General features: G+C 41.0%; 1 protein-coding gene across 2 annotated transcripts in view; it reads right to left on the minus strand.

Annotated features, from left to right (window-relative positions):
- The window catches only part of LOC124011088 (phospholipid-transporting ATPase ABCA1-like), a 45,779-nt gene extending 26,418 nt beyond the window's left edge, over positions 1–19,361 (minus strand). Inside the window, exons 1-5 of one of the 2 annotated variants that reach the window (XM_046324084.1) lie at positions 19,230–19,361; positions 17,282–17,399; positions 16,077–16,170; positions 12,735–12,876; positions 12,387–12,505 (exon numbers count right to left, since the gene is read on the minus strand). In XM_046324084.1, the coding sequence (XP_046180040.1) occupies positions 12,387–12,505; positions 12,735–12,876; positions 16,077–16,170; positions 17,282–17,347 (421 nt within the window). In that variant the 5' untranslated portion in view covers positions 17,348–17,399; positions 19,230–19,361. Of the gene's footprint in view, positions 1–12,386; positions 12,506–12,734; positions 12,877–16,076; positions 16,171–17,281; positions 17,550–19,229 lie in introns of those variants that run through there. The other variant, XM_046324085.1, reaches the window with a different exon arrangement.
- Between the last annotated feature and the right edge of the window lie 585 nt (positions 19,362–19,946).

The following is a 19,946-nucleotide window of genomic DNA, read 5'->3' on the forward strand; positions in this document are numbered from 1 at the left end:
GTGTGTGTGTGTGTGTGTGTGTGTGTGTGTGTGTGTGTGTGTGTGTGTGTGTGTGTGTGTGTGTGTGTGTGTGTGTGTGTGTGTGTGTGTGTGTGTGTGTGTGTGTGTGTGTGTGCTTGGATGGAATGATCTATTGTAATAAGCCTATTTAGCAAGTTTTGGATGTTCCTTCTGCCAAATCATGCTATTTTCCTTAGTTGCGGGTAGTGTATTAGCTTTCAACCTCATTCAAACTTTTGTTTTGCCCAATTGTCATGGAGCTGCATCTGATTGGTTGCTAGTTACTCAGGTGACCAACCCTACAAAACGATTGCCGGATTATTTGGATAAGCTTTCTTTTCGTATTTTACAGTTCAAATTACAGGACAGTAAGTTATACCTCCTCAGACCACACACACACACACACACACATCTAAACAAACAACTACGCTGTGGCTCCAGCGGCACAAACAAAAGCAGGTTTCCCCATAAAGGTAGCTTCATGAATAGCTTTTCAGAGGCTGGAGAAGAGTTTCCCTATGCAAATACTGACAACAACACAGGCTAGGACAATTCTGTACATGTCCAAGGCAAAACGGCCAAGATTGAAGTTGACTGGGGTCCATGAGAGGTAAAATAGCAATATACACACATTTGCTGCCTGGTAACATCTTCTGATTGCCGTTGATCATTTCAATGAGGTGCCTTTAACATTTCATTCATTTAGCAGATGCTCTTGTCCAGAAGTACTTAAAAACACATCACAATCGTATGAAGTACATTTTCCCTCAACAATTGACATCCCTCAACAACAACAAAATCAACACCAAACACCTTGCAGACTGTAGCCCATTGCCAGATTACATCACTTTCCATAATTCATTGTGTGTGAACTGAAATAATCAACCGTTGACAAAGACCTGTGGAGATTTGATTTGATTTGATTTGAGAATGAGGTGACACATCCGCAGAAGGCTGCCGAGAGGAGGACGGCTCATAATAATGGCTGGAACGGAGAGAATGGCATCAAACACCTGGAAACCGTGTGTTTTGACGTATTTGATACCATTCCACTTATTCTGCTCCAGCCATTTCCACGAGACCATCCTCCCCAGTTAAGGTGCCACCAACCTCCTGTGGACACATCACACTTTCAACCACAGTGACGACGTTCACACTGCAAATCGTCTGCTAACTCAAATCAAAGTTCATTTGTCATGTGGACAGGATACAGCAGGTGTAAACAATACAGTTGAAATGCTTATTTGCAAGCTCGTCCTTAACTTTATTATTTTTTTTCCCACCTTTATTTAACCAGGTAGGCCACTTGAGAACAAGTTCTCATTTACAACTGCGACCTGGCCAAGATAAAGCAAATCAGTGCGACAAAAGCAACTACACAGAGTTACGCATAAACAGACATACAGTCAAAAACACAAAAGAAAAATCTATGTACAGTGTGTGCAAATGTAGAAGAGTAGGGAGGTATAAGGCAATAAATAGGCCATAGAGGCGAAATAATTACAATTTAGCATTAACACTGGAGTGATAGATGTGCAGATGATGATATACAAGTAGAGATACTGGGGCGCAAAAGACCAAGAGGATAAATAACAATATGGGGATGAGGTAGTTGGGTGTGCCATTTACAGATTTGCTGTGTACAGGTACAGTGATTGGTAAGCCGCTCTGACAGCTGATGCTTAAAGTTAGAAAGGGAGATATAAGACTTCAGCTTCAGTGATTTTTGCCATTTGTTCCAGTTATTGGCAGCAGAGAACTGGAAGGAAAGGCAGACAAAAGAAGTGTTGGCTTTCGGGATGACCAGTGAAATATACCTGCTGGAGCGCGTGCTACGGGTAGGTGTTGCTATGGTGACCAGTGAGCTGAGATAAGGTGGGGCTTTACCTAGCAAAGACTTATAGATGACTTGGAGCCAGTGGGTTGGCGATGAATATGTAGTGAGGGCCAGCCAACGAGAGCATACAGGTCGTAGTGGTGGGTAGTATATGGGGCTTCATCCAGTTTGCTGAGTAGAGTGTTGGAGGCTATTTTGTAAATGACATCGCCGAAGTCAAGGATCGGTAGGATAGTCAGTTTTACAGGGTATGTTTGGCAGCATGAGTGAAGGAGGCTTTGTTGCGAAATAAGAAGCCGATTCTAGATTTAATTTTGGATTGGAGATGCTTAATGTGAATCTGGAATGAGAGTTTACTGTCTAACCAGACACCTAGGTATTTGTAGTTGTTAATATATTCTAAGTAAGAACCGTCTAGAGTAGTGATGCTAGTCAGGCGGGCGGGTGCGTAATCAGATGAAGAGCATTCACTTAGTTTTACTAGTATTTAAATGCAGTATTCAATATAAAAGTTAAGAAAAACTTCAAATCCAGAATATAATCTTAAAAAGAGCACAGATTCAATACTAGGTCAGATAAAATAAAAACACACAAGAACACCTGGTGTTTACGTGCAAAATGACATCTAAAAGAAGGTTCTGAATAAAAGTTGAAAATACGTATTTTCCAGACGTTGAAATATATATTTTTTGTAACTTTCTATAGCTGTACATCAATTCACTTATATCTACATGTCAATTAAGAAATAATTATATCACATTCAAACATTCTTATTCCAATTAAAAGAAAATGGAGCCAATTCAATATTACAGCTTGGAACACCTATTTTTGCCATCACACGTTAGCTTTTTCAAAAGTTTGAAACTTGCATTGATTATGCTTGAAGTTACAACCAACAGAACTCTTAAAACTCTCAGTAACAGTTACAGATAAGTTTTTCTTGCTTTGACTGTGATATGTGGTTGTTATCTACCTTAGCTGAATGCACTGACTGTAAGTGGCTCTGGATAAGAGCATCTGCTAAATTACCAAATGTAAATGTTAAAATGAACTTTTGCAAAGCATGCTGGGTATTATGCTAATCAGCTCAACCCCAAACAAGACCAAATTTGGTCGGACTGGACTAAATCTGAACCAATCATAGTCTATGTTTCACAGTACATAGAGCACAGAAGAGTGCAATAGAATGCTATGCCGTACAGTAAAGTACTTTAGTAGAGTAAAGTACAGTAGAGTACTGTAGGGTACAGTAAAGTACAATATAGAACATTATACTGTACTCTACTATGCTGTGCTCCACTATACTGTAATCTAGTGTACTATACTCAAATTTTCTTTTCTATATTAAACTGTTCTATGCTGTCCAAAATTAGATCTGAACCAATCATAGATGTCTATGTTTGGGCCAAATCAAAGCCGGTCTGGACCAAACCAACAAATCAAGTCCAGTGCGGACCGGACCAAAACTGAACCAAATATATTTTATTTTATCTTTATTTTACTAGGCAAGTCAGTTAAGAACAAATTCTTATTTTCAATGACGGCCTAGGAACAGTGGGTTAACTGCCTGTTCAGGGGCAGAACGACAGATTTGTACCTTGTCAGCTTGAGGGGTTGAACTTGCAACCTTCCGGTTACTAGTCCAACGCTCTAACCACTAGGCTACCCTGCCGCCCCTAGACGTCCATGGTGGGTTCAGATTTGGTCTGGACGGACATTGAAATCAAGGCCAGTGAGGACGGACCAAATGCCAATGTATTTTCAACGTCTGTGCTCACAGGGTCAGTAGCAGTACTATATCAATGTGTAGGGATACTGGCCCCCCTCTCTACTTGGCTCCTTCCCTCAACTCCTGGGCTCTTTCAAAGAACAAACGCTGGAAGTGGGTTCTGATGGCAGTGGGGGGTCGGGGGAACAAAAGGCCAGGAGGTGGCAGATTCCTGAAACATTAACCCCCCCCGGCTGGATGGACGTTTGAAGACATACGAGGTGAGTGGGTGGGAGGTCAAATAAGGTCTCTGAAAATCTGGGGCCTTGTCAAAAGCTGACAGACTTGTTTAACTGTCTAAAACATGCACCCCTGTAAATCATTCGAATCAAATGTAAAAAGGAGTTACAAATTAGCAAAAAATATCCAACAAACCATGAACATGCTTTAGAATTTTGCGATAGGTCAATTGAATCAATGTTCCTCCACTGGTCACAGTCCACCCCCATCCCCCCATGACACCTTTCAGTTAATTTACTCTGACAAATCCTTCAGTCTATTGTATTGGGACATTCACAGGCTTCTGTGAATTCCTGTTGAATGCCTGTGAAAAGCCTCTCTGGAGGTAAGCCATAGTAGCCAAGGGCTTGGTTTTTACAGGACTGTCTGACAAAACATTGGTGGCCCTAGGTCGAGTTCATGATCCTTACGGCGTCCGCATGCTTCCCAGCCGAAACAGTTCATGCATATATTATGATAACATTTTGCGATGTTTTCGTTCGTTTTTGGTCTTCGGTGAGGAATTTTTCAGCTGCTCGGGCACATGACACTTTTCTAGAGGCAAGCTAGTGTTCAAAGCCAAAGTCTCCACCCCTTCGTCTGTGATTGGTCAACAGTAGGGATTCTTAAATAATGTCTTTAGCACATTGTTTCATTGAGAAATACTGCACCAAACATCTTAGTTAGATGTCAAATTGCTTTACTAAGATCTCCTCTGCAAAAATGTCAAAATTAATGACAGATTTCTTTAATTATTTTAGATGAATTCTGACAATTTTGAGAATTGGCTACTGCGTCTCAAAATGGACAAACAGTACTATTGCCACTTTTTTCTTGTTTTTCAAGCGAATGTCTTTTAAAGGAGTATGAGAGCACACTTGTTCAGTTCGCCTAGCCGAGTGAGGCGCCAGCCAAACTGAAGCATGCTGATGCCTTTATTGTTAAACGTGAGATTAATCGATCTAGATATTACAACATGTCATGTTAAAATCTGTCTATAAAATGTGTGCCCTGCCGAACACCAAAAAGATGACCCTTCCTGAAATATATTGGATCTAAAACTAGAAAATCAAATCAAATTGTATTTGTCACATGCTTCGTAAACAACAAGTGTGGACCAACAGTGAAATGCTTACTTACGGGCCCTTCCCAACAATGCAGAAAGAAAGAAAATAGAGAAATAATTGAAAAGTAAAACACCTAATAATAAAAGTAATAATAGATACATAATGATTAACAATAACTTGGCTATATACTAGGGGTACCCATACCGAGTCGATGTGCAGGGGTATGAGGTAATTGAGGTAGATATGTACATACAGTGCCTTGCGAAAGTATTCGGCCCCCTTAAACTTTACGAACTTTTGCCACATTTCAGGCTTCAAACATAAAGATATAAAACTGTATTTTTTTGTGAAGAATCAACAACAAGTGGGACACAATCATGAAGTGGAACGACATTTATTAGATATTTCAAACTTTTTTAACAAATCAAGAACTGAAAAATTGGGCGTGCAAAATTATTCAGCCCCTTTACTTTCAGTGCAGCAAACTCTCTCCAGAAGTTCAGTGAGGATCTCTGAATGATCCAATGGTGACCTAAATGACTAATGATGATAAATACAATCCACCTGTGTGTAATCAAGTCTCCGTATAAATGCACCTGCACTGTGATAGTCTCAGAGGTCCGTTAAAAGCGCAGAGAGCATCATGAAGAACAAGGAACACACCAGGCAGGTCCAAGATACTGTTGTGAAGAAGTTTAAAGCCGGATTTGGATACAAAAAGATTTCCTAAGCTTTAAACATCCCAAGGAGCACTGTGCAAGCGATAATATTGAAATGGAAGGAGTATCAGACCACTGCAAATCTACCAAGACCTGTCTGTCCCTCTAAACTTTCAGCTCATACAAGGAGAAGACTGATCAGAGATGCAGCCAAGAGGCCCATGAGCACTCTGGATGAACTGCAGAGATCTACAGCTGAGGTGGGAGACTCTGTCCATAGGACAACAATCAGTCGTATATTGCACAAATCTGGCCTTTATGGAAGAGTGGCAAGAAGAAAGCCATTTCTTAAAGATATCCATAAAAAGTGTTGTTTAAAGTTTGCCACAAGCCACCTGGGAGACACACCAAACATGTGGAAGAAGGTGCTCTGGTCAGATGAAACCAAAATGGAACTTTTTGACAACAATGCAAAACGTTATGTTTGGCGTAAAAGCAGCACAGCTCATCACCCTGAACACACCATCCCCACTGTCAAACATGGTGGTGGCAGCATCATGGTTTGGACCTGCTTTTCTTCAGCAGGGACAGGGAAGATGGTTAGAATTGATGGGAAGATGGATGGAGCCAAATACAGGACCATTCTGGAAGAAAACCTGATGGAGTCTGCAAAAGACCTGAGACTGGGATGGAGATTTGTCTTCCAACAAGACAATGATCCAAAACATAAAGCAAAATCTACAATGGAATGGTTCAAAAATAAACATATCCAGGTGTTAGAATGTATTGTCATATATTGTCATGTCTTGTCCCTGTGCTTTCTCTTCTATTCGTTTCCCCCTGCTGGTCTTATTAGGTTTCTTTCCCTCTCTTTATCCCTCTCTCTCTCTATCGTTCCGTTCCTGCTTCCAGCTGTTCCTCATTCTCCTAACGACCTCGTTTACTCTTTCACACCTGTCCCCTATTTTGCCCTCTGATTAGGTCTCTATTTCTCTCTCGGTTTCTGCCTCTGTCCTTGTCGGATTCTTGTTTGCTGTTTGCTGTGTTCTTGTTCCGTCCTGTCCTGTTTTGCCTTATCATCAGATGCTGCGTGTGAGCAGGTGTCTCTGTCAGCTACCGCCCGCGCCTACCCGAAGGGACCTGCAGTCTGTTGCCGCTTATCCTGCAATTCCCCTCTACAACTAGAGGATTTCTGTTATCCCCGTTTGGACATTTCCTGTAAAGGATTAGGATTATGTTATTTCTGTTTGGACTTAAATAAACTCAGTTTCTGTTAAGTCGCTTTTGGGTCCTCACTCACCTGCATAACACCAGACCTGAATCCAATCGAGAATCTGTGGAAAGAACTGAAAACTGCTGTTCACAAATGCTCAAATGAGCTCGAGCTGTTTTGCAAGGAGGAGTAAGTACTACCCTCTGTAGCGGTCGGGTGCCAAGCAGTTGCTATACCAAGTGATGATGCAGCCTTTCAAGATGCTCTCAAAGGTGCAGCTGTAGAACTTTTTGAGGATCTGAGGGCCCATGCCAAATCTTTTCAGCCTCTGGAGGGGGAAAAGGCGTTGTCGTGCCCTCTTTACGACTGTGTTGGTGTGTTTGGACCTTGATGAATCCTTAGTGATGTGGACACAGAAGGACTGGAAGCTCTCAACCCGCTCTACTACAGCCCTGTCGATGTGAATGGGGGCATTCTCAGCCCTCCTGTTCCTGTAGTCCACGTCTTCCTGACGTTGAGGGAGAGGTTGTTGTCCTGGCACCACACTGCCAGGTCTCTGACCTCCCTATAGGCTGCCTCATCATCGTCAGTGATCAGGCCTACCGTCGTCGTGTCATTGGCAAACATAATGATGGTGTTGGAGTCGTGTGTGGCCACGCAGTCATGGGTGAACAGAGAGTACAGGAGGGGACTAAGCATGCCCCGGTATTGAGGGTCAGCATGATGGATGTGTTGTTACCTACCCTCACCATTTACATTTACATTTACATTTAAGTCATTTAGCAGACGCTCTTATCCAGAGCGACCTGGTTAGGAAGCCCATGATCCAGTTGCAGATCCTGGACTTACAGCTCGTTGAGTGCAGTCTTAATGCCAGTATCGGTTTGTGCTGTTAAATAGAAAGCTACGAAAAATATTGATGAAAATTGTATGGTTTACATCTTATCATGAGGTATTCTAAGTCAGGTGAGCAGAACCTCGAGACTTCCTTAATACTAGAGATTGCGCACCAGCTGTTATTAACAAAGAGACACATCACCACCCTTGAGCTTATCCAACGCTGCCGACGCATAGAAAACACAGCTAAAATATTATCCATGTTTCCGAGACGGAGTTTGTCACGCCCTGACCTTAGATATCTCTGTTTTTCTATATATTTTGGTTAGGTCAGGGTGTGACTAGGGTGGGTACTCTAGTTATTGTACGTCTAGGGTTTTCGTCATCTAGGGCTTTTGTATGCCTATGTTGGCCTGATATGGTTCCCAATCGGAAACAGCTGTTTATCGTTGTCTCTGATTGGGGATCATATTTAGGTAGCCATTTCCCCATTGTTAGTTGTCGGATCTTGTCTACAGTAAGTTGCCTTTGTGCACTCCAGTAGCTTCATGTTTTGTTTGTGCTTTTGTTTAGTGATTTTCTCTTTATTAAATTATGTGGAACTCTATGCACGCTCTGCGCCTTGGTTTCACTCATACGACGATCGTGACAATTTGCCAATAGGCGTTTATTTACTCGCTGCCGTAGTTTCATCTGGGTGCCCGCACGTCAGCCACTGTACCACTTTCTCTTCCGAGTATTGGGGATCAGGGCCTGATCCGGGGTGTGCAGTACGTCCTGTGCCGCTGACTCATTGAAGACGAACAGTGGTCACTGTTCTGATGTCCAGAAGCTCTTTTCAGTCATAGGAAATTATGGCGGAAACATTTTGTACAAGAAAACTTCAGATCAGTGCAAAGAAACTGTCACGACTTCCGCCGAAGTTGGTCCATCTCCTTGTTTGGCCGGTGTTTGGCGGTCGACGTCACCAACCTTCTAGCCATCGCTGATCCATTTTTAATTTTCCATTGGTTTTTTCTTGTCTTCCATCACACCTGGTTCCAATTCCATCAATTCCATGTTGTGTATTTAACCCTCTGTTTCCCCTCATGTCCTTGTCGGTGGTTGTTTATTGTAAGTGTATGTGTACGTCTGTACTGGTGTGCGTCGGGTTATGTTACCCATTGATTTGTATTATTATGTTTTCCGGTGGGTTTTTGTAAATAAACTGTGCCGTTGGAAACGGTTATTTCTGTCCTGCGTCTGACTTCTCTGCCGCCAGTTCACACCCTTACAGAAACACACAAAATAGCCCGTAAACAGCCCCTATACATTCTAGCGCCATTCTCGTAACACAATTGCAAAAGTCAATGTGAGATTATACAAACCCACAAAAACATTGATTTTGAGTAATTGAGTTGGAGCTAAAAAACTTCTGTGAACTTTCAATAAATTCCCTGGTTTTCCCGAAATCCCGGTTGGAAGAATCCTAGAATCAGTAGAGAATAAGATAGAAATCTGGAATCCTCCAACCAGGATTTCTGGAAAACTGGGGAATTTATTGAACGTTCCCAGACTTTTTGAACCCTAGTTGGAGACAATCTTATCTACTCTTTTAGATAGATGGCTCCACTATAGATACATTTTACAGTGCCAAATTGTATCTACTAAGACGTGGGTCCACAATGTGTACAACAAGTAATACGTCTCTGCCAAAAACAAAAGATATTCAGATAAAAAAAACATGACAAGGAAGAATATCAGATTCTTTTGGTCGATGTGAAAGCTTCGAGGGCTTTTAAGGGAAGAGCACTGTGCAGTCAAAGCTCTGTTCAGAAACTCAATGACACCGTGTATAATCGAAAAGAGCTTGAACTCAGCATGAGGGAAGCACAACACCTGGCAGAACCTTTCAAAGAGTTCATGATGGTCAAGCAAAAGACTAGCTGACATTAAAGTTATTGTGGAATTTGCTGTTATTGTGGTCCTTCAAATCTCTGATAACCTATTCAACTATCCTCCGTTCTAACATCTTTATCCCATTCAGAAAGGCTTGATTAATGGATATCAACGTGGATCATCAGGAGTATCTTGATCACACATGTGACTGTACTAAAGGGCATATCGTCAGTGCACTGTGACCTCAGGAGCCAGAATGACCGAAATCAACCACCACTGGTGTTTTTGATTCATTTTGATAACATTGCTAAAAACCTGTTTTTGCTTTGTAAATTATGGGGTATTATTTTAGAACAAGGCTGGAATGTAACCAAATGTGGAAAAAGTGAAGGGGTCTGAATACTTTTCGAATGCACTCTGAACTCAGGAGCCAGAATGAACGTAATCAACCGCCACTGCTGAAGAGATATTGCGTCATCCCTGTTCATACTTATATATGGCGGAGTAATAAACCGAGCCGCTATTGGGATGCGTCGCAATTTAAAATGGTCCTATCAAACTCTAAGACAGGTTTATCAATATCATGCTTAGACTAGTAAATAGGTCGGGAGACTGAACCAGGAATTGATTAGCAATATCTAATAAGTTAATGGAAGTATGTTAAAACAATTGACCACTAGTCATTAGAGAGAGACCTAGCACATCTTTCACCTCTATTGCCATGAACAAAGGCTCAAATCAGATTTCACATCTGTTTTGGCTCATTTGAATGTTTTAGTTGTTTGAGGCACCTACACTTATGCCTAATTACACCTCAGCCGAGATTTTTCTACTATCAGCCAGTGGATACACAGACACAGCAAATATATCATTTATTACAGTAGTACTGTATTTGCCTTGATATTGAAGTCTCGTCTGTATGTTGTTATACTACTCCCGTGAAAGGCTTATGCTTTTATAAAGTCCATTACCCAAGCTAATGTAATATAAGGTCACATGGCTAAGAAGGCACAGTCCTATTGAGTATCTCACACTCTTTACAGGAATCTCACACCACTTACCCTGCATACAGCAAGTAAGGGAGTAGAGAAAATCTGTCCTATCATGAATGACATATGAGAATACCTCCAAGCCATGTGCCCAAACATCAGCCCACCCCATGGCCTGCCACAACCTGCCAGTGGGGAGAGGCTCTGCCGACTTTTCATCCACCCACGGCCTCTCATATCACGCCATCACTGCCACTCTAAACACAAACTCATCTAAACGCTCATAACGGAATGTAATTATAGAAGAAATCTGAGTGTGAAATTGAAGTGGCATAACCTATCCATCTACAGTCATTCACAGGCACAGGAGGATCCCCCAGAAGACAGGTTGGAGCAGGACAAAAGGGGATGGGAGTCCTGCTGTGAGTCAGCACAGTGTAAGGGAATTAGTGTTAACACTATTTTTTCTGCCCAGAAGTGGGCATAACTCTCGGGGGCCAGATCAACGGGGCGGAAAGTTCAGGGCACGGCAAACAGAAATGCACTACGTAGACCTGGACCTACTGTCTATTCTAAGCAGTGAGTTCCCCTCAAATGAATTGCCCCCTGGTGTTTCTTGTGAATGTAGTAGTATGTGTGTAGTCTCTAATAAGTTGGTTTCATTGACCTCTGAACTATTGCATTGACCCATGGCTTATTTAGAGTCTCACAGTGGAGGTGTCATAATACCCATAAAACCTAGCGGTCAAACAGGGAAATGGTTCCATTCATTTTTTCCATGGGGGATTTTAGAAACACTTAAAATAAGGGCAATGTTTCTTGTCGGCTTATCCTGGCGTGACGTTTTGATAACCATGTAAATCTCACTCAGACATGGTGACTTTAATCATTATATTAGGCTGTATTTACTCTCCGATTCGAAAATGCTAATTAGCATCAAAGTAGACATCATCCAAAACTACAAATCCCTTTGTTAACAAGCATTGTGTCAATTCTGTGTTCACAGAATTGTCCATTTAAAGAAATGTAGCCAATTTATGAATTACCTAATTGAACAAAAATATAAACGCAGCATGTAAAGTGTTGGTCCTATTTTTCTTGAGCTGAAATAAAAAATCCCAACAATTTTCCATATACACAATAAGCTTATTTCTCGCAAATGTTGTTCACAAATGTGTCTACATCCCTATTAGTGAGTATTTCTCCTTTGCTAAGATAATCCATCCACCTGACAGGTGTGGCATATCAAGAAGCTGATTAAACAGCATGATCATTACACAGGTGCACCTTGTGCTCGGGACAATAAAAGCCCACTCTAAATTGGGCCACAGATGTCTCAAGTTTTGAGGGAGTGTGCAATTGGCGTGCTGACTGCAAGAATGTCCAACAGAGCTGTTGCCAGAGAATTGACTGATAATTTCTCCACCATAAGCTGCCTCCAAAGTCGTTTTAGATCATTTGGCAGTATATCCAACCGGCCTCACAACCGCAGAGCACGTGTAGCCACGCCAGTCCAGGACCTACACATCTGGTTTCTTCACCTGTGGGATCATCTCAGGGGGGGAATCCTCAGGAGTATTTCTGTCAGTAATGAAGCCTTTTTCTGGGGAAAAACTCATGCTGATTGGCTGGGCCTGGCTCCCCAGTGGGTGGACCTGGCTCCCAAGTGGGTTGGCCTACCCAGTCATGTGAAATCCATCGATTAGGGCCTAATACATCTATTTAAACTGACTGATTTCCTTCTATGACCTGTAACTCTGTAAAATCTTTGAAATTGTTGCATGTTGCATTTATATTTTCTGGTCAGTATATGTTTCGCTAACGTTAGAAAATGAATGGTGGAGAAACGTTTGGAATCATTTCCTTGTTTAATGGGTATTATGACTCATACTGTGGCACTCTATGGAGGTGCCTCTTACCTTCGGTGTTGGCCTGTAGGGTCTTCAGGGCTTGGATGAGGTCTTTAAAGCCGTCCAGATTCCTGTCATTCTGACTGTACAGCAGGATCTTCTTGGCATCCGAGAACAAACGAGAGATTCTACAGACATCCCACAGTGAAACAGATTAACAGAGAATACAATTGAATTGGTTCAAATCGAGTTATAAATGGGATATTTTAAAGAAACATTTAAGAGACCATTTTCTTTATTTGGATGTTATTCATCTAATGAAACGAGCCAAGTACAAAATAAAGTGTATTAATATTTTCATGTCTTATTAAAGGGAAACTATCCGATATAGAGCTGCAGCTTGGGGTGGGAACTCACATGGACTCATTGAAGTTGCCCACGACCCCAGGGGACTCTCCAGGAGTGGGGTTGCGGAAGCAGGGGTTGTTGGCGTTGCAGATGATGCCTTGGATCCACGGAAGGGTGCCTGCCGAGGGCATGGCCTTGTTGGGGAAATGACCTGACGGAGACACAGGCAGGGATACCATCAGTAACATCACCGTCAGTTATGTAGTGGTGAAAAAAAGTAACACTTCCTATTTTTTTCCAATGCAAAAGGTGGGTAAACTGTTGGGCAAAAGAATTTACTCTACTACACCACTGGTCAATGTACAGTACATTCATAAGACACGCAGAGAGAGGACGCGGGAGAGCAGAGGAAGAGATCCAGGAAGAAAGAGTCAACTTGCTATATGTTGAAATGTAATAATGTTTACACTACATCTATGAATGTAAAATAAGACTTTTCAAAGTATTCAATTCCATCTTTCTATTCAGTCTATTCACCCACTATCAACAGAGAGCAGACAGGAGAGAACACTGGGTAATCCAGCCACGTTTGAACTGATACTGAGACACTTAAAAGGCTTCTACATCAACCTGCTGGATCTACTTAGAGTGGTCTTTGAACATCACGTACAGAGCTCCAAAATGCTATTTTTGTCTAGGCAAAATGCAGGTACACCTGGATGAGCACAGATAGCTGATGTGTGTTCTCAGATTGCCTTATCGGGCCAGCAGCGGATGTGCTAGCATCAGCTAACCACGTCTTGTCCCATCCTAAGGGTTTCACTCAGCTGCTACAGACCTTATTGACGTGAGGGAGTGATTGCCTAAGTAAAATGTAGGACCTTGCCCCCCAAGATGCCGTCTCTCCCTCCCCGAGAGGCAAGCAGTTATTTGTGAGTGTTATCAGTAAACCTTAAGACTACCAACTGTCCCACTGCAAAGGAAAGCAGAGATAAGAGATAACCCCAGGTAGCCAAGTGTTTAGCAGATTCAGGGTGGCCATCTTGCTTTTAAGAGTGATCGTCTTCAACAGCCTACACAGTTTTACGACTTAATTAACTAGTGGGTGATAAATCGGAATCCTTAAATGGCATTTAGCTGGGCAGTTTTCAAACTATCACCATATTCAACATAAACCATTTTAAATATTCAAAAAGGGCATTATTTGGTGAGTTATCGCTCTGTCTTATCGCTCTATTTGAATTTTGAATCATTTTATTTTTTTGTGTGGTTTACATCCATACCCAAAAGCAATAGGTTAGCCAGGCCCTGTGCAAGGAAGAACATGTCTTTCCTATCTGGTGTTTGAGCAGTTAGAACATACACAGCAGACCCATGTGATGTATGATTCAAAGAATAGTATGCCTCTGCCTAGTGCCAAACCAAGACTTTAGGTGGAATTGAATGCAATTTCCCAGCTAATGCTTCTGTTTTCTGGCAGATGGAAAAAGCACAGGCTTCCGGAAATGAAAGAAATTGGATATTCTGTTGTAGACAAGGATTTCTCAGGAGATGTGTTCATCCCATTGATAATAGTTATTAGTGGCTGTATAAATGCTTTGTCCTCCACAACTATATCCTAAAGCACGTTTGTAGACTCTTACACAAAGTGGGATCAATATGTCCACCAGTTTGACTTTGTTAAACACATAGCTGTAACACTTTATTTTGTGTCTCATAAAGAATGCAGAGTATCGAGTCCCATACTAATAAACATAAGCTTCTTTAGCATAGGGGAGGTAGCTGGCCAATTGATTGATCCTGTTCTGTGAGGTCCCCCCAGAGATATAATTAACGGTAACCCAAGGTTTCTCTAGCATATCAGAACGTCTACTGGTTATCTCATTCTGGTGAAAAGATGCTTGGTTTAGCCAGTGCATGTCCATTACGTACATTACCTGTGCCAAATAGTCTACCTAGGCCTTGCGACCTTCATCAGCTTTCACATATAGAAAGGTGATCATGAGAATGGAGTGGCAATAAAGATGTCAAACTCTGAAACCCCCCTAAAACCACAAATATGTCCACCGCCATCATGAGCCACTTCACGAATAAACTGTCAAATAAAATAGAACATGTAATACATATATTTGTACCGTTTTGTCTGATCAAATAGGCCCATTTGCCTTAAACAAATGATCAAATAGCCCCCCACCACTCTTTTGCATTCAGAACAGCCTCAATTCGTCGGGGCATGGACTCTACAAGGTGTCGGATGCTGGCCCATGTTGACTCCAATGCTTCCCACAGTTGTGTCAAGTTTGGCTGGATGTCCTTTGGGTGGCGGACCATTCTTGATACACACGGGAAACGGTTGAGCATGAAAAACACAGCGCTTGTCACCTACTACTTTACCCCATTCAAAGGCACTTAAATCTTTTGTCTTGCCCTCCCCTTCATCTACATTGATTGAAGTGGATTTAACAAGTAACATCAATAAGGGATCATAGCTTTCACCTGGTCAGTCTATGTCATGGAAAAAGCAGGTGTTCATAATGTTTTGTACTCACAGTGTGTTTAAATATATATACACCGGGCTACTGCAGAGGCTGTCGTTTTGTGTACTTTTTCATAACGACAACTACAAGTTTGATGTCGGACGACAGTAGAATGTTCATGATGTCGCTACAACAATTGTCTATAGAAATGTTGCTAGACAGAAAACCAGCCTTTAGGCTATATTGCCAATTGGTGCCTGTCATACAGTGTATGTGTTCCCCTGAATCAACAACTACCCTAAGAATGAATTACGAAAGGGTTCCGCAAACAAACATTTTCCCCTGGTGCCACTAGTCCCTCTAGCTTTTACAGTTGTTGGCACTCGTCCATGATTTGATGATTTGGTCAGACCTGAATCACGAGTAATCATCTTATTAAGTCCTTTGTGGTGCTTTATTAAGAAGTAGACTACTGAGGTATTCAAGGGATAAGTTGTTTCATCCAACAAGTCCAAGCAGGAAAGCATGACTCAAGATATTTTGGATGTGCTTTAGACAAAAAACCCAGTCATAAAACATCCACACCTGATCAAGGCCCACCATAAAAATCAACACGGTTATTAGGCTGTATGTGAAAAACTACATATTTCATTATTTTGCCTGAGTTTGTTTACTCAAGTGGCCAGCATAAATGCCTCCACATGGCATTGTGGCATGTCAGTGCATGATATTGCTAGCTTGTATACTGTAGCATCTTTGGCCTGTACAGTGTACAGTGTATAATTATTAAAAGGCAACAGAGTTCATCCCCAGATTTCAAATCCAAATGTCTCTGTGGCCAAAACAGCAGGATGCGTTAACCAACCAGTTCAGTGTCTTGTGAAGAAGTGGGTGCTGAAACAATGAAAAGGACAGAGAGGTGCGTCCTACTTACACTCATGTTGTTCGTACGGAGGGTAGTTCAGTCTCACTGATATCAAAATGAAGAAGATCAACAGGGGCCATACTATCTCAATCAGCAGTTGGAGCTAGAGAGAAAACACAAACAAGAGAAGAAAGCCAGTCAGCATTTTCATTAAGGAGCATGGCCTATGGAAACCATGACTCCTCCTCCTCCTCCCCACTTTATTAGCGTAGGCCTAGCTTGTCTGCTAATAGTCTGGAGCTCTTAAAAGCTGTCATTCAAAATGGCTCCCTCACTGCAACATATAATATGTCTGCATCAACGCCATACGCAGGCAGGATGTAGCTCTCTTAAGATGGCTTTTATTAGTAACTCATTCATAATAGATGCAAAGCTATCAATGCAAACAACCCTGACTTCAAAATAGCCAATGTTACACATCCACATCCAGCAACAGTGAAGTCAACTCTGTTTAAGGGTTATCAGGTGTATGCTGATTGAATTAGGAGACAGAGAGTGATGTTACTCCAGCACATGTAAAGCCATCTAGAGGCAGGATTCTAAGACATGTGGGAAGACTAGTACAGACAAGCTGTAGTAGCAATTAAAGCTAACGTTGCTAAGTTAAAGCGCTGTCCCTGTGGCAGGGTTGGGGAGTTGTGAATTACATTTTTTGTTAACCTTTATCTATGCAGGTTTTTCTCACTGAGATAAAATCACTTTTTTCGAGAGAGACCTGGTACAACAGCAGCAGAGGGAACAAAGTTTCAGACAAAACAACTTAGATACACTAACACAACATGAACAAAACTATAGACACACATACACTACAACAATTACATATTATGTAAAGAAACACACATGCAACGTAACTGGTAATTTAACTTAATTTTGCAGTAAAATGTGTGAAGTAAGCAATCATTTCCTTCCTTTTTCGGCATCAGACCAGCCTTAAGGCGAACACATACTTCCCATCCGAAACAGTTCTGAACTGTAGACCCGGTATATTCTTCTTAATATATGACAATAATACAGTAATAATACAGTAATAATACAGTCATTTCAACATTTTTTGAATATACTGTAAACATTATAACATGAACATAATTATACATTCTATTTCACTAACTTATTCAATTACGTTTCCAATCAAACAAAGCTAGGGAAAAAAGTCCCAATTCCATACAAAGGACTTCTACACTTCACACAATCTGATATAAAGATGGACTGCTTACTGTTTGCCTTCTTCTGTAGGTAAAGTTCTTCCACAACAGCAAGCCCAGCTGAGTTGAGATGGACATCTCTATTCTGGACCTCTTACGCGCAAGCTTCCCTTGGCTCTAATTCTCTCAACTGAAATGACACACAGGCTGTGGTGACGTGGGGTAAAAAGACACCAGCAAGTCCAGCCAGCCAGCACACAGCTCAAAGGTACAAGGTCAAGGGTCACTTGTCTATCTGGAGCTGACTAGATCACATCTCTCCAATATGTCCTCCTCATATGGGAACTTCTCTACAATGTTCCCAGGCAGACTGAGAGAGAGAGGAGGGGCGGCGGGGACGTTCATACATGCAGATACTTACAGGTTTTTAGTGCTTCCGTCAGTGCACTAATCACCGATGATCACTGATGATCCCTGATGATCACTGTGATGATCACTGATGATCCCTAAACAGCTTAGGATTGTTTTTTGAATGTGATTTAAATAGTAATTTAGCGTATGCACTTGGGGCACTACATTTGAAGTTGTTAAAGGAGATCCCAATTTTTTTAAATTAAGTACATGATTTAATCAGCATTTCACACAGCATTTCACACAGATTTAATTATGTGATGTCTTTGATAAAAAATCACAAAGGTTTTGGGGCTATCACTATCCTGGGTTGCAATGCTCTACCAACATGCATGACAAGGTTATAGATGCTTTGTGAAGCCTCAATTTAATATGATTTATAAAGCCTTTATTAAGCGGTGCTTATTATAAAGCACAGGTTTATGTCATATTTTACATAGTGGGTTATGTCACATTTGACTTTGGTGGTTATGTCACACAGTTATGCACCCTTTATAGAGCATGACATACGGTTATAGATAATTTGTGAATCATTTATGTGGTGCTTATGAAGACTTTGCTGAAGTTATTGTTGTTAGGCCTACGACTTATCTCTTAATGTAGCATAATAACTGTATGTTATCATGTACCGAGCACTATGCATATGCAAAAATCTGACAAGTTCAAACTTTAATGGTGATACTTGCATGAGATACCATTAACAAAATATATATCAAAACAACCCTCCTCTTTGCATTAGTGTGTTCAGCGTAATCAGTTCATGAACCCAATAAATGGGACATGGGTATAAGTGGATGAGTAGGCTACAATCAGCGCCTCTAGCAGTCTTTCAAAGAACAGTCGGTGTACAGTTGAATTATCTCTCTGTATTTTGTCCTCACACAAGAGCCAGGTGGTCTGCGCAGGTTATTTGACAATATAAATGACAACAAAATAAATTCTCACAAATGATTAACGGACTTATTAATACCATGTTATTTTGCGGGGCTTCACATGATGTGTAGCCTGCAATAGCCCATAATGTACATTGGAACAAAGTAACTAAAGCTTGTTTCTAACTTGATTATTACCGTGTTTGGTGGCGATATGTTGCTTCGTAACGTGCGCAGAGATAACTCAACAAAGAATATCATAAAATATGGGATAGTGTTTATTTAATACGTCTACTTTTGTCTAACACTATGTATGTGTTTACTGAGAATATTCGTGACTTGTGGTGTTCTCAGGTTTCCTTTCAGAGAAAAAGCGAATATTTTTTTACAACTAAAATAAACCTGCATAAGATTGAATGTAGCCTATCATTAGGTATTTTTCACATAAAGAGTAAATCAATTTTACATGACAACAAAAAACGTCGTTGCAAATGTGCCCGAGGACTAGGATACAGCAGCCTTGTACATGTTTTCTAATGAAGTAACCTACAATAAAAAGCTACGACAAACACCCTTTTGCTATAAAACAAAAAGTCTATAATTGATGTTGACAATAAAAATATCAGAAGTTTCATATTTTTCTTTAGTAGATATTTCTACCATTGAAATAAGAGAGAGAAAACAAACAAAAAAACGATTTAGAGACAATGAATGAGTGGAAAATGGAAATAGCCTACCTTTTTCCAAAGGCACGAAATCAGACCCCTTTCAGGAATTAATTGAGGTTCCTCCCAAGCTAAATAACACTCCTTCACTACTTTTTTGATGTTTTTGTCTCGGCTTGTTTATCCAGGCATTTGTGATCTGTACACAGAGGAGGAGAAGCGTTTGAAGCTAGACAAGCTTTTATATGGAGAGAACCGTTGCTATATCCGCTTGTAGAACTGATGTTATACTCTCGGTCATGGATATGTTCTGTGATTAAACCCCCCTCTAGTGGAGCACGTGTAGACTCAAAACAGCTCTTGAAGTGCCTACTCGCACTTCCCGACCTCCTAAAACATCTGGAACTGATAATCACAATTAGGAGAATCAAAATAAATACCACAGGCCATAAATAACATAGGCTGTACATGTATTGAACGTAGTAGGCTCCATAGTAAAAAGGAAATCCACACAGAATGTAATATGAAAAATCACAACTTTGAATCCATGTTTACGTTAATTCTCAAACATTACAGTCAACACATAATATGGTCGTGTTTGACTTTCATGAGATCAAACCATTAATTAAATATTTCTCCTGATTTCTTCCAATCATTTCCAGGTTGCATGTACTGGTAGCAATAGGCCAATGATTAATCATATCGATCACTTCAGAAACAACAATCAGTTCAGCTGAGGGGGTGTAATTCTTTGTAAAAGACTGAAAACAGATTCCCAAAGGCAAAACA

This window comes from Oncorhynchus gorbuscha, linkage group LG23 (genome assembly GCF_021184085.1).
Source record: "Oncorhynchus gorbuscha isolate QuinsamMale2020 ecotype Even-year linkage group LG23, OgorEven_v1.0, whole genome shotgun sequence".
Lineage (NCBI taxonomy): Eukaryota > Metazoa > Chordata > Actinopteri > Salmoniformes > Salmonidae > Oncorhynchus > Oncorhynchus gorbuscha.